The sequence below is a fragment of the Morchella importuna genome (assembly GCF_003444635.1).
Source record: "Morchella importuna strain M04M26 chromosome Unknown Morimp01GS013, whole genome shotgun sequence".
In the NCBI taxonomy this organism is placed as follows: Eukaryota; Fungi; Ascomycota; class Pezizomycetes; order Pezizales; family Morchellaceae; genus Morchella; species Morchella importuna.
In genome coordinates this window covers 838,233-852,220 of record NW_025763410.1, presented here as the reverse complement: position 1 = coordinate 852,220, position 13,988 = coordinate 838,233, and the positions used below count along the sequence as shown (strand labels likewise).

Here is a 13,988-nt window from a genome sequence, read left to right as displayed (position 1 = left end):
GGTTCCTGGAGGGGGAGCCCCTGGGAACCAGGAGCTCAACGAGGCTTGCTGGGACATCACTGACGTTCCGGATCGGATTGGGTTAGGAAAGACTTCTGATAGAGTTCTCTTTCTGCCCGCAATGTTTGGTGGGTTTGGTGGGGTTGTTGAGGCCAGGTTGTTGTTTTCGCTACGGTCGCGAGGCTTAAGCGAGGGTTGAGGGGTGAGGAGAAAACAACTCAGGGACTAGAGCGTGAATAACTTCGCGTACGAACAGATGTGCGATGAGATACCAATAGATTACGCGGTCTATTGACATACAGGATCGTGTTCGAGTAAAAGTTTTATCGGAAAGGCAGGCCAAAAGTTATTGTTGTTCCGAAAGTTTTGGTGTTGCGAGGAGTACAGAAGACGTTGCGTAAGGAAAGAAGAAGAGAAAGAAAAACAGGAACGAAGCGAGGGAGAGCCCCCTTATTATACCCACGAAGATCCTGTGATGACTAATCCCAATGACTCACACCGCGCAACCAAACAGAAACCCAAAGAACATGATAGAAACCTCCTGACTAATCCAACACCGCCTAACCCAACGACTCTATCAACCGATCCGTGAAACGTTGCTTGGGTCTCTGGCATACATCGCAAGTCTTGACGAAGTTGGCTACATCCGTGGACATTCCTGGCCACCAGTAGTGCCTATCAATCAACTCAAGGGTTTTATCCCTTCCTAGATGCCCCGCTACAGGTCGATCATGATGTTCCTCAATGACCTGCTTGACTGCGTAGCCAGGTACTACCCATCGACCATCGTGGGTGGGGTCATTCGAATCGGGACTCCATTCGGCGGCATGCTCCACCTTTACGATAGCAGCCTCCGGTGGTCCAAAGATCTCCAGGTTTGAGTCAGGGAGGTGTTCATCCGGAACCATCCTCCGAACCCAGCGTCTTTCCTGTTCATACCAACCCTGTAGTAGCTGAGGCAGCTCTACGCTCGGTATGTCGTACCACTGATCCAACTGATTCCATTCCTCTTCGGGGTTGCCAATCACTTCAGACCCAGTTTCTACACTGGTCCGTGATTTTCTGACAAATTGTTCTGCGCTGAGTAGGTGTTTTACGGGCTGCTCACGCATTACTCCCCTTCCATCGCGAACTCCGGATGCCTTGTAAGCGCATCTGGCTTGCCATTCTTTTCGCCTGGTCGGTAATGAATCTTGAAGCAAAAAGATGCTATCTTCTCAGCCCATCTAGCTTGTCTTCTTAACAACTTCTTGGTCGTGGTGAAATACTGCAGGTTTTGGTGATCCGAATGTATCTGGATAGGGATGTCCGTCCCTTCCAGCCAGTGTCTCCAAGTCAAGAGGGCAGAAACTATTGCGAGCATCTCCTTGTCGTAGATCTCATAGTTAACCTCTGCCTCGTTCAACTTGCGAGAGTGGTAAGCTACCGGATGTAGGATACCGTCCTCGAACACCTGAGAGAGTACTGCGGCCTCAGCCCAGTCACTCGCATCAGTTTCCACGATTGCTTCGCGATGTTCGTCATAGTGTTGGAGTATTGGAGCAGACGTAAATCTCCTCTTGAGCTCTTTGAACGCGTTTTGCTGTTCCCTGCCCCATTTCCATACGGACCCTTTCTTCAGGAGATCGGTCATGGGTCTGCACACCTCAGAGTATCGGTGGATAAACCGTCTTAGGAAATTGGCGAAACCGAGGAAGCAATGAAGTTCCTTTACTTTGGTTGGGGCTAACCAACCCTCGATCGCCTGGACTTTCTTCAGTGATACTTGGTTCCCCTTTCCTGATAGTATGAATCCCAGGAATTCTACCTCCTGTTGATACCATTCCGTTTTCTCGAGGTTTCCGTATAGATGGTGTCGTCACAGTCGCTCCAAAACTTCCCGTACAAGAGTCGTATGCTCTTCTCTAGTCTTTGAATACATCAAGATGACATCCAAGTAGACTACTACGCCTTGATCTAGAAGATCCTTGAATATGGTATTGACCATGACCTGAAACGATGCAGGAGCATTGGTCAAGCCAAAAGGCATTACCCTATATTCGAAGAGGCCGTATTTCGTTCGGAAAGCGGTTTTCCATTCCTCGCCCTTAGCAATCCTAATCAGATGATAGCCATTTTTCAGGTCTATCTTCGTGAAGTAGAGTGCTCCTTTCGTTGCGTCGGCCAGCTCATTCATGAGTGGCAGTGGATAGCGGTTCTTGATCGTGATTCCATTCAAGCCGTGAAAGTCGACACATAACCGAAGCTTACCATTAGCTTTGGAATGAACAGGATGGGTGCCGCTGCTGGGCTAGTGGAGGGGACTACTTTGCCGGAGGGCAAATTTTCATCTAAATATTCCCGGAGTGCCTTATCTTCAGGTGGGGAGAGCGAGTAAATCGGTCCCCACGGAGGCTGCTTTCCTTCCATAAGAGGAATGGTATGATCCCATTCAGAGTGATCAGGTAGTCGAGTGGCTCCTTCCTTAGAGAACACGTCGGCATATTCCTGAAACTCCACCGGTATAGCACTAACGAGAGCCTCGTTTACCGATGCTCTTGCCCAAAAGGGGTGTTGCTCGATCGTAATCTGCTTCTTGGGTGACTCCCTCAACAGCCTGATGACCAGCTCTTCTGGGTCTTGATCGTATATGTCCTCGACTGATACGAAACATCCATTGACTATACAGTTGTTACTATGGAAGCTAACACTGTTGCGTCCCCAATGGATGGTTGGTTGATGCTCCTTGAGCTATCGATGTGGTATGACAAAATCCTCTCCTGCAAACGAGCCAACCTCACAGGTAATAGCCCTGTCTAGATGGTTGCCGATGCGGAGGGTAAGAGGTTGAGTGATGTGGGTGCCGGAGTTGGGTATAGGGGTACCATCGGCCTGTCTGATGATGAGAGGCTTTGGTCGAGGTTGAGTGGGTATTCTTGTACGATGGATACAGTTCCAGGACATGATCCAGTCCTCTGTGCCACTGTCTAGGAGTGCGTTGACTGTTGCGACGTGCTTGATACTGGTTGCGGGGTGGTCCCAAGAGATCTCGATCTCGAGGCGAGTTCCTTGAGTGTTGGAAGACATGTTTGTATGTTGGTTTGATAAAAGGTTGCTTATTGGTTTTGGATATGGGTGGTTCGATGGATTTTTTTGTTGGGTGCGGGATGAGGGGGTTTATATAGAGAGTTCGCGTATTTGTTGATGAAGATCATGGTACAACACTTACGCACTAGGCGTTTCGGGGTGTCACCCCATCCTCAGAGTGTGTGTAAAGAGAATTTGAATTTCCGCGCGTATAAAACAAGTATAGAAAATCCCGTAGCCAACCGATAAGAATAACCGTAATACATAAAAACCTTGTTTCCATAACCCAAAGTAGAAACCGTAATGCAACATGAGATACCGAAAAATAGAAATACCCAATCAATTTTGATCCTCCAAAGTTGTAATCCTTGCCCTAAATGCCTCATTCTGGGGGCCCAATTTCCGCTTCTTTTCACCCTCCCTTCCGTGGTCCTTTCCTCCGGAAAGATACCGTTTCCTCTTCAGGTCGGTTAACCTGACCTTACTCGTCGCCACGCAATCTTTCGCGAAGTGGTTATCTCTACCACAACGGAAACACTTTCCTTCCCTTTGCCACTTCTCTTTTTCGTCCTTGGTGACACCTAAGTCATCCGAGGCCTTGGAGTTGTGCGCTGGCGCTGAGAAAGTTTTCCGAGGTGCGGGGTTGCACGATTTTCGCCGTTCCGACTTCTCCTCACGAGGTTTCACGACATCCTTGCCACGTAAGATTTCTTTCCGGGCCTTCACCTCGTGGTCCTTACGTCCGACCTTCCTAACCCATGCTAGCCATTCCGCGAAATCTTCTGGTTCCTCGATTGCATTCGAGAGGCGTTGTTCCAGCGAGGAGTTTATTCCTGTTAGGATCATGGATTTCATTACGATGGGTCCGACCTTCGCGTCCAATTCCAGATTCTGCATCTCATTGATGTAGTCATCGATCATGCCAGTTTGACGGAGCTTATCCATCTTCTGCTTGGCCTGTTCCTGACTGGTCCGATTGCCATATTGGATCCGTAATTCGTTTTTGAAATTCTCCCATGTCCCGATGCTGGGGTCAACTGATAGCCGTTCGACAAAGTTTCGCCAGAATTTTGCCGCACTCACGGTAAGTTCCAGGGATGCCCACAGGATTTTAGTCTGGTCATCCCACCGGACTTTTCTCTGAAGTTCAATTAAGACTTCCATTTGGTCGATCCAGTGCCGTACGTCTTCATCGGCCTTTCCGGAGAAGGGGATCTTTGCCTGCTTCGGTGTATCACCCAGGGTGGCGCGAGGGGGGTGCATGAGGTCTACCTCTTGCTGCCTATTACGGCGCCTTCGCTCCTCCCATCTTTTCTGCCTTCGCTCGCGTGCTCGGCGATCGTCCTCTGAATCTGAGGAGCTGGATGAGTCGGAGGGGGATGGGTCTCGAGGCCTTCCGCGATTCCCGCCATTACCATTATTGCCATTACCTCCGCTGCCTCCTTGCTCGCTTCGCTGGCTTCTTGCCTCAGAGCGGGGGGGTACGGGGGGTTGGCTCCTGATCCTTCCGGTCTCTCTCCGGAATTGCTAGGGGGGTTCTGTGGAGGTTGGGGGGGTACTACGTCTCCGCCTCCTGAGCCTTCGGGGGCTGCTGCCGTTCTATTGACTGCCACCCGCATTTGCTCGATGATCTCCTCCAGGTTTTTCTTCGTACCTGCGAACTGGTCTTCCATCGCAGCTTGTCTGTCCCGTTCCATCCTCTCGAGGGCAGCCATAACCTTCGCGGGTAGCTGTACATGGCCAGCTTTGGGGAGTTGCTGAACGAAGTCGGTCAGCGCGTTTATGTGCTGATCCTGTCACTCCTGCCTCTCCTGATGCGCCATAGTTGCTTCGACGATTTGCCCAAGGACTTGCCCGAGGTTGCTGGTAGCGGCGGTGGATTCCGCTCGTAGTTGAGCCATGACCTGGTTGAGCTGATTGTCTCGCTCGGCTCTGTCCCCAGCGAACTTGGCGTGGAGGTCCTCGACGATTTTGTGGGTGTATTCCTGCTGCTGGCGGGTAAGTTCCCTGAGTATGGGGATATCCCGCACGTGCATGCTGAGTTCCTCGATCCCGCGGCTGAGCTGCTGTACCACTGGAGCTCCTTGTCGCTAGACCTCTCGCCCAATGATATCGCCGAAAGGGTTCTCCACCTACCGCTCCTCTACGTACATGTTGGTGTCCTCGTCTTCGTCCATTACCCGAGGTACCGAGGGCCTCTGAGTAGAGGATCTCTCTCTGATGGGGGTGACGTATGGGGAGTACTCCCTGTGGTCTACCTGTCGCCTCCTCGCCTGCCCATATGATTCTTCCTGCCTCGTCGATGCGAAGAGGGAGCCTATCGGCACATCTCTCTCTTTCCTGTGGCGCCTCTTCGCCTGAGTCTCTAATATACCTCGATCTCTCAAGGCGATTGAGCTCTCCATGTTGTAGTCTTCCTCCGACCATTGCTGATGAGCCCTTGACATTGCTGAGTTGCTCGAGTTTAAGCTGTGGTTGTTTTTTGCACCAAGGTTGAGCGATGAACCACGGGGCTGGGTGAGCCAGTCTGAAAGACCATTGGGAGAGAGTGATCTTGATTGGAAAATGTTCTGGGTAGTTGAGGATTTCGGGGTCGTGTTCCTCGAAGGTAGCGGTGGTTCCTGCTTCTGCGAAGAAACCTGTGTAGTGGAGGTATCCGCAGTATAGATGTTCGGCGCTTCCTCTTTGTACGGTGAAGGATGTAGCGCAAAGGTAGTTGTTGATGGCTGCTGTTGCCACTCGGGGGTGCATATAGTACCTTGGTCTTTCTAATAGACTAAGCGCGTATCCTTCTACTGAGAGCACGGTGACTATCCGCCACTAAGCAAAATACTCAGAGTATTGGTTTAAGCGAGTAGTTGTCTTATCGAGACTTCTGGTAGTGTATGCGATAGGTAAAGAGTAAAGTTAGGGATAAGGTACAATATAGTGTTTGGGGAAATGGCCAGTGCTAAGCGATAATACTGTAGCGTTTAAACTTGATGATATTGTAAACCGGATTCCCTTGACTTGGTGGTTGATGATGCCCTCAAGTCTTCGCAGAATCAAGCCCTATTTATACATGTTGGAATCTATGCCAAGGCCCGCTTTCTAATACTAACTGATACAACGGTAATAGAATAAGATAATGCTCCCGAAGATAACCCAGATAGAGAAGCGCCTCCGCATAGTTCCGTCCTCCATTCTAATTCCGACACGTAACCATGAACCTTGCAATTGCCAGTCATCGGGCTGTACCATACTATTATCCTAGACCTACTTCCCTAAGTAGAACAGCCTACAGCCGTAAGCCCCGCTTACTATTCTATTCCGGGTGAGACACCCAATAGTGAGTGTGCCGTCATAATAGTATAGGACTAGTGTGGTAACACCGCGTACCCCCACACTACCCGATACCTTTCTATGCTTGTCCTTTCGTTACCCGACCGTCCTCGCATCACAACCCGTCACTCCTATTCCTCACTGTCCTAAGCCTCTAGAACAGTGTTCCGTAATTCCTGTAACACACCCAATAGTAAGCGTGCCGCCATAATAGTATGGGACTAGCGTGGTAACACCGCGTGCCCCCACACTACCCGATACCTTTCTATGCTTGTCCTTCCGTTACCCGACCGTCCTCGTATCACAACCCGTCACTCGCATTCCTCACTGTTCTAAGCCTTTAGAACAGTGTTCCGTGGTTCCTGTAACAGCCACCTAGATAAATTGTCTTTACGCTTAACTTCGCCCCCTCCAACTTTGATTACCCTATAGCTAACCTGTACGATTTGCACCCTCAAACTGGGGTTTTTCTGTATCATCTAACATGCATCAACCACAGTATTGGCTTTATCAATTGAAAGAACTCTTAATTAGAGGATAGCATGGTGGCCTGCCTAACCGAACTGATGATCTGTGGGGGAAAATCTAGACTGTATATATCAAGCTGCTAAATACATATATTTGCGGCCTAACTCATTCTTGGGCATCAAGAGGGAATATATATTTCAAGGATATTGCAGGACTAGAGAGTTCATGTAGATCTAGTATCAACTATGTGATAATTCAGAGATACTATTGAATTAATCCTGGTAATCGAGAACAGACATGTATGTGTAGTTCTAGGACATAAATACCATTGAGAGTGCGCGCGCGTGCTAATACTGTTACCGAGTAAATCCAGCAGTCAGGGGCGCAAAAACCACTACGGTATGTAGAAAGAGGGCGAATTATGTATATCCCTCAGCAATTGAAGAGCTCTATACTTGCACACCACACACCACTAGACGGTGCTAGTGATCTAAGCGTGTGCTATCCTCAATCTGTATTATTTGCGCATCTCAGTAAGTTCTGATTGGTCGAGAGAGCAGATACCAGCATAGCAACCATGCAGCCCACCTGACCAGAGAAAGGCACCCGTAAAGAAACTAAGACGAAAGGGGAGCTATTGAAGATTAAATTTCCTAACCGCGCACATGCTCGATGTTTGCATTCACCTGTATTCAGGACTTGTGGCTCACCATATAAAATTTAGGAGCTAATTAATACTTGAAGCGCCGATCGGCAGTGCAGAATCGGGGTGGCCCATACTTAATATCGATCCCCACATACGGGTATCGACGTTGAAAATAGAGCATTAACAAATGCAGCCTTTATAGTACTGGAGAGAAACGGAGTGGAAAAAGCATAATAGGCCTCATGTCTATTCGCAGCTGGAATGTCACTTACGTTTAAAGAAATATGTAGTTCCGAAGCCTCTAGTGCAGACGACCATCTGTGCACGGATGGTGGGTATGTGCCGGGGAGCCTCCAGCCCATATTATATATATACACCTCAATAAGATCCTGAAAGAAAGGTTGTCACTCAGATTGCAATTTTCATATGTATTTGAAGTCATTCTGACCAGTCTAGATACCCTCAGAATGACTACGGGGAGTACCTCATTCAATATTTGTCTTACCGTTTTGAATAACTCCAGCCACGACGTACCCGTCCCCACCATGATCAGCAATAATTATATATATTAACCTACCTTAATTTTATCCTTCATCCATCTTCTAGCTCCCCTGGCCCTTGATGCGATATCAGGCGCCGGAATCACCGGTTCCCGTCTCCAAGGTTGCCAAAGGGTGAAAAGCTTAAGGCTCTTCTCGAAATATTCCTCCTCTGACATTTACTGATAGACTTTTGGCCATCAGTTTTACGTTACCGTAACGTTAAAACACAGGCGCCTTTCTAAGCCAAAGAAAGCAATTTTGCGCTCTCCTTTGCCATTTGATGCTTATAAGTATGTATTCACCACAAGCCGTTCTGTAAGGAGATATTTTCGTTGGCATGTAGGTTACGCTACGTGTCACGTATACTATTGTATATTAGATCGGAAGAGGGCCCTCACTCCTCTTCCGACCATCATCCTTGGTAATAAAACTCTTCGTTACTAAAACTCACAAGCCTTTTGCGCCAAGAAGCGCAGCGGGCTATTACACCTTCTATATAGTACTTATCTGATCCTACTCCCGAATACTTGGTCCATGATAATGAATAAATCTGTCAGGGATCTCGAAGGTCTGTTGGTACTATATCTCTATCGAGCTCTCGAGTCCTCACGATCACCGCTATTGTATATTCCATTCAACGTTCTCTCCGCCTCCACAACCTTCCCGGAATCATGGTCGTACGCCACTACAACATGCTAACCGGTTATACATAAGACTACGCACCACCCCCAACACCACTCTTCCTCTTGATTTTACCTAAAAATTCAGAACCATCTCTGTTTTTTTCTACTATGCATGTACCAAGGTTGCTGGAGGTTTTGGGGATTGTTGGATGCTCCAAAACCAAGCGTTCGACAGGGTTTTTTTTTTTTTTTTTTGTTTAAAGCGTTCGACAGGTCTCCAATTGCAATGATTGCTGATATTCCGCTTGGTCGTATCCAGATAGCGCTGTACCCAGGGTGTACGTCCCGATAAGTGATGCAACGATCATATAATTCCTATTTTTCAAAACGAAACTAGCCAACAAATACGAAGTGAATTCATGATGATGAGGATCGTAGTTTTGGTGAGACTTATGATGAATAGCTGTTGCTTGTTTTTTATCCCTGTTGTTTGTCAGAAGTTGCCCTTTTGTAGGCTAAAAAAACCCAAATTTGAAAAAAAACGCGGATTCTATCCTCAAGGCTCATTTATCACGCGCATTATCAAAGTATCTATCATAATCAGAGGTTGTTTTTGTATGTATTAAAACATTGAAATCTTGGTGCATTTCGGTGTTGCTAAGTCAAACGTTGCATCACTTACCGGACCCCTGGGTACATGATTGGCTACCGCAAAGCCCCGATAAATCCACAACCCCGCATTTCAGCCTCAGAGGGATTGAAGTAGTTATATACCATTAGCAAGACAGTGAATCGATACACATTTTAGAAAACGAATACGTTTTTGTTCCTGAGAGTTATTTGGATCTCCAATAACTATGCCAGATCAACCCATCGCCGACCAGACAATCACCGGGCCAGTGTGCACGGCAGGTATGTGCCTGGATATCCTACGCGAATACATCGACAATGAAAGGCCTTCTCTCAGGTCGTTCTACGATGAAGACTTGTTGATGCAGCGCGCATTACAAGCAGAAAAGATGGTTAAAACACTGACTAGGAGAGGCTGCGATCATCAGACTGCAGAACAACTGTCATTACTTGTGCTATTTGACTTAGTGATACTAGTTGGTGGGCAACCTTTGCTAACCTGACAATTCCAACCCCAGTTACCTCTACAAGCCATGATTACTGCCCTAATACGCTTGATCTAGTAGGACGAATATGTAGAGATAGAACATTTACGCTACATAATTTATGCTAACAGACAAAGTATAGATGACAGCCTCTCTATGGGAAACGCTGAAGGTGGTACTGCGGTCACTGCCCTTAAGGCGATATTGAAACAAATAGCGAAGCTTTACGATCTTGCCAACCCGGGGGGTATCTCATCTATCAGATTTTTGAACCAAGAACTTGGGAAAAGGGACATTAATAGCAGGAATGTGGATAATGTACTAAGAAACCACAACTTCAGCGGTATCGCGAACATCGGAACAATGCTGGATATGCGCATTCTTAAACACTTTATCTACAATCGTCCCTATCGGTTGTGGAAGCCGCTCATAGTTATGATGATAATATACAGTGCATGTGAGGTAGGCAACTCGACATCTAGGCCCAAATTAATCCTCCATTATCAGGTCAAACCTGTTTGGGGTTGGTAGGGGCATATCGCGGGCTCAATGATTCGAGACCTAAAGTTGGTTAATCTCATAGTTTTGTACATATTCTAACTGACACTGGACGTATCGCAGGTTGAAGGCGAGAGCGAAGAAACATTAGAGAGCGTCATTAGCGAATGTGTTTCGAATTGTAAAGCCTCAAGCACACTGGGAGAGAGTGGTTAGTAGTTATATACACCTTGTCAAGTGAAATGTTCAAGCCTGATAATATACCTGGAGCATAATAGCTGTTACGTTTATTATTTTACGCGTCGGTGATAATAAGGATACAGAGCGTTTCCTCACGCGTCTTACATCGAGAGGCGTCCAGAATCTCTACTGCTTTCCACGTACGTAGATCAATTATACACCTTTATATATAATTGGTATCTATTTCATTCATACATTTATACTGGTCTAACTTACATATCTTCCACATATGTAGCCCGCGTACCACTGGAAGGTTTAGATGACACATTTAAAATATGGAAAACAGTTTGTGCTACTAATACTCTTTATCATGGAGGCTGCTAACATATCATTCCACGACCGATCAGCTGAAGAGATTGTTTGCAGATGCGTTATGCAATACGGTATAATGACGTCTTTCTAACACCCCCGCTTGATCTACCTAAATGACGAATGGGGTTACCAGGGCACGAAAATCCTCATAGAAAACAATGCAGATATAGCAAAGAAAGAAGGCCATGATCAGCCCCAGGATATACTAGGGCAGCAAGTGATACCGTCTGGCTTCTCGATCCCGAATCCTTATACGACGTATCTTAACATGAGCGATATTGTCATTGGCATGGGAATGGAACCGCTACCGATGGGTGGTACCATGGGTTGTAATATGGATATGGACCTGAGCATCCTCTCGGCGGAGGAGCACGAGGATCTAAAGATTTTAGAAAACCGGGAGAGAATACAACGGATGCAGGCCCCCCAACACAAGTACCAGATGGGTGGACGCAGAGGGGACGATCTAAAGGGACGAAGCGCCGGCGTAGGACGAGGGCGGAAGAGGGCTGGCAGTGATGATAGCGGTCATGATCCTACCCCGGTTGCCAGAGGTGGTCCTAGCCACCATTCCTCGGAACTCCTCCAGAGTCAATGGTGGCTAGAATACAAATCCCTGCGGCCGGACAAACTAAAACGAAGTGCAGACCGACTTCAAGATATATCAGAACCAGATAAGCAAAATTCGTTCCAGGCTTCGGTAAAAGCTACTAAAGACCTATCCAAACGCTTTGGCCGGAAATCAATCAAAAAAGAAGAAAAACGCTTCGGCCGGAAATTAAACAAAAAAGAAGAAGAAAAACGCTTCGACCGGAAACCAAACAAGAGAGAAGAAAAAAAAAGCTCCGGCCGGTGCATTTCCGATTTTGATTCATGGGGGACTATGACACCACTGATGCCCGATAATGATTTGTGGGTGGAACCCCTAGGAGGCCCTAGGAGGAGTAACTCTTGCTCCGACCTCTCTGAATGGGTGAGAGTACCCTCTATGACCTCCGGCCTGATCGTCCTACTAATAGTTCTAAGGCCAGCGCGGATGAAGACGTTGAAGAACGATCACCGTCACCGCCAGCGCCCACAACTAGTGAGCAACGAGGCAGTAAGAAAAATCAAAATAGCGAATTTAATTTCAACCTGACAATTCCAAAAAAATATGAAGAGTCCGAAATTGAGGGTGGGTACAAATTTGAGGCAATTAAAATTTGGAAGCCGCTGTTTCACAGCTCGGCATTCCCTATAAACCTGGTGAGATACCTTCCTGGGCGTCCTAGTTGCCTTACTCATGACAGTTAAATTGTGAGACCACGCGGGACGAAGTACGGTTACAAGCCAGCAAGATCGTTTTCCGTGTTAGGGGGATACCATATGGAACAAGCTTAAAATCTCTATCATTGAAGATTCTCCGCTCAACTCAGCAGCCACAGGGGTTTGAATTTGGCGAACCTATAACGGTGGATTTTAACGAGTCTACCCTAGTGCCAGACTGTTATAACACGTGCACCCAGATGCAAATGGCTTTGATACAATTTATTCCACGGCCGCCAGATCGGCTACAAAGACTTCGAACCAACGAAACTTACTCCTTGCGGTTGGATAGGTCAGAGGGGGAAATTACTATAGACAAGGATTTCTTTGGGCATACACAGCTCTATCCTACCACCGGGCAGATAGTGGCAGAGCGCGTGACTCTTTTCCCCCCATATATACGGCACAATGTCAGCTAATATGATAATTTTATAGTATTGTCGCAGTATGTGGATTAAATGGTCATCCTTATGGCTCGTGGGCAGCCAAAGCAAATCATGATGGGAACAAAAGAATGTGGCTTCGTCACTTTCTCCCGAACAGCCTTCCGCAGTGTAGAACTATGGTCTATGGTTACAATTCCAATCTTCAGCACCAATCGAGGCACAGTATCCAAGACTATGTTGATACGTTTCTGGAGGAGCTGGAAAAGACAAGAAATACCAAAGAGGTACCTCCCCATCCATATATATCACGCATCAAACTAATTCCTCAGGAGAGGGAGAGACCAATTATATTGATCGGTCATAGTTTTGGTGGCATCGTCATTGCTCATGTAAGTTGGCACTAATCCCGTCATCCACCCCTAGCACTAAATACTTTAATCAGTCAATCGCCAACGCTACAAAGGGACAGTTGGGGGGTTGTTCTCTTATCAGTAATATCAAAGGGATTGTATTTTTCGGTACTCCTCACCGCGGCCTTGTTGTTGACGACTTACTTGCAATGATTGGCGACCAGTCCTCCAGAGTCAAAATGGTTCAGGACCTGAGCCCAGACTCCCCAGTCCTCTATGCTACGCTGGAAAAATTTATCAAAATCTGCAAGCAGAAGCGGTGGGGGATCGTGAGCTTTCGGGAAAGAGAACAAACTAGGAAGCTCGTTCAGGTTTTCTCCCAGCACAGCTTAATATCCAGTGGTTCCCAGCCTCGGCAAATCTAGTTGAAGGAACAACCATATATATATATATATCAGAGGCTAATTCATATCCAGGATAAACATGGTGTGTGGGCCCGCACAGGGGATTATTACACTGCGGTCGAAAGCGAGTCCTTGATACTAAATTTACCGAGTTCAATCGAAGAGACGTTACCTGCAGAAGGTGATCATTCCACGATGGTCAAGTTTGAGCATGAACACCACGCCACTTTTACCTCCTTAATACGTAAACTGCGTGAGCTTATATTTAAAGAAGGTATGGAATATAGTTACCTCTCATGCTTCCCCATAGAGGATTAAGACCGCAACGATATCTAAGCATTTTTCAGCAGGTCATAGTCGCCGCCTACGATCTACACCGGTTTCAGGCTCTGATAGCGAAGTGAAACGTCGTATCGGGAAACGAACCAAAACCGATTCATGAGTGGTGTACTGATGCGTAATTTGCGGCGGACATGTTTATCTAATCGCGTATGACGTACAAAAATGGGAAAAGCGTGAGAACAACAAGGAAATAGCAATATTTGTACGTGAATCATTAGACTCTCTGGCTCGATACATTTTCATTAAACTTTCACACTCTCTGCGCGCACGTTGTTCCTTCTTAGCCTCAAGTACCCTCAACGCCAATTCTCAACGCCAATTGATACAGAGCATTTAATCAGAGGCGCCCGGATTTCGTTGAGTTCAGAAG

At 47.1% G+C, this 13,988-nt stretch overlaps 1 protein-coding gene across 1 annotated transcript; it reads left to right on the top strand.

Annotated features, from left to right (window-relative positions):
* Nucleotides 1–9,523: 9,523 nt before the first annotated feature.
* On the top strand, nucleotides 9,524–13,718 carry LAJ45_05126 (uncharacterized protein; the record flags this gene model as incomplete). Its single annotated transcript, XM_046114698.1, has 17 exons — nucleotides 9,524–9,776; nucleotides 9,924–10,028; nucleotides 10,123–10,124; nucleotides 10,205–10,243; nucleotides 10,403–10,490; nucleotides 10,558–10,659; nucleotides 10,755–10,804; nucleotides 10,867–10,902; nucleotides 10,965–11,804; nucleotides 11,858–12,076; nucleotides 12,133–12,509; nucleotides 12,572–12,806; nucleotides 12,852–12,911; nucleotides 12,965–13,201; nucleotides 13,349–13,358; nucleotides 13,440–13,550; nucleotides 13,627–13,718. The coding sequence occupies 17 exons, from the start codon at nucleotides 9,524–9,526 to the stop codon at nucleotides 13,716–13,718; spliced, it is 2,856 nt and encodes a 951-aa protein (XP_045972247.1).
* Between the last annotated feature and the right edge of the window lie 270 nt (nucleotides 13,719–13,988).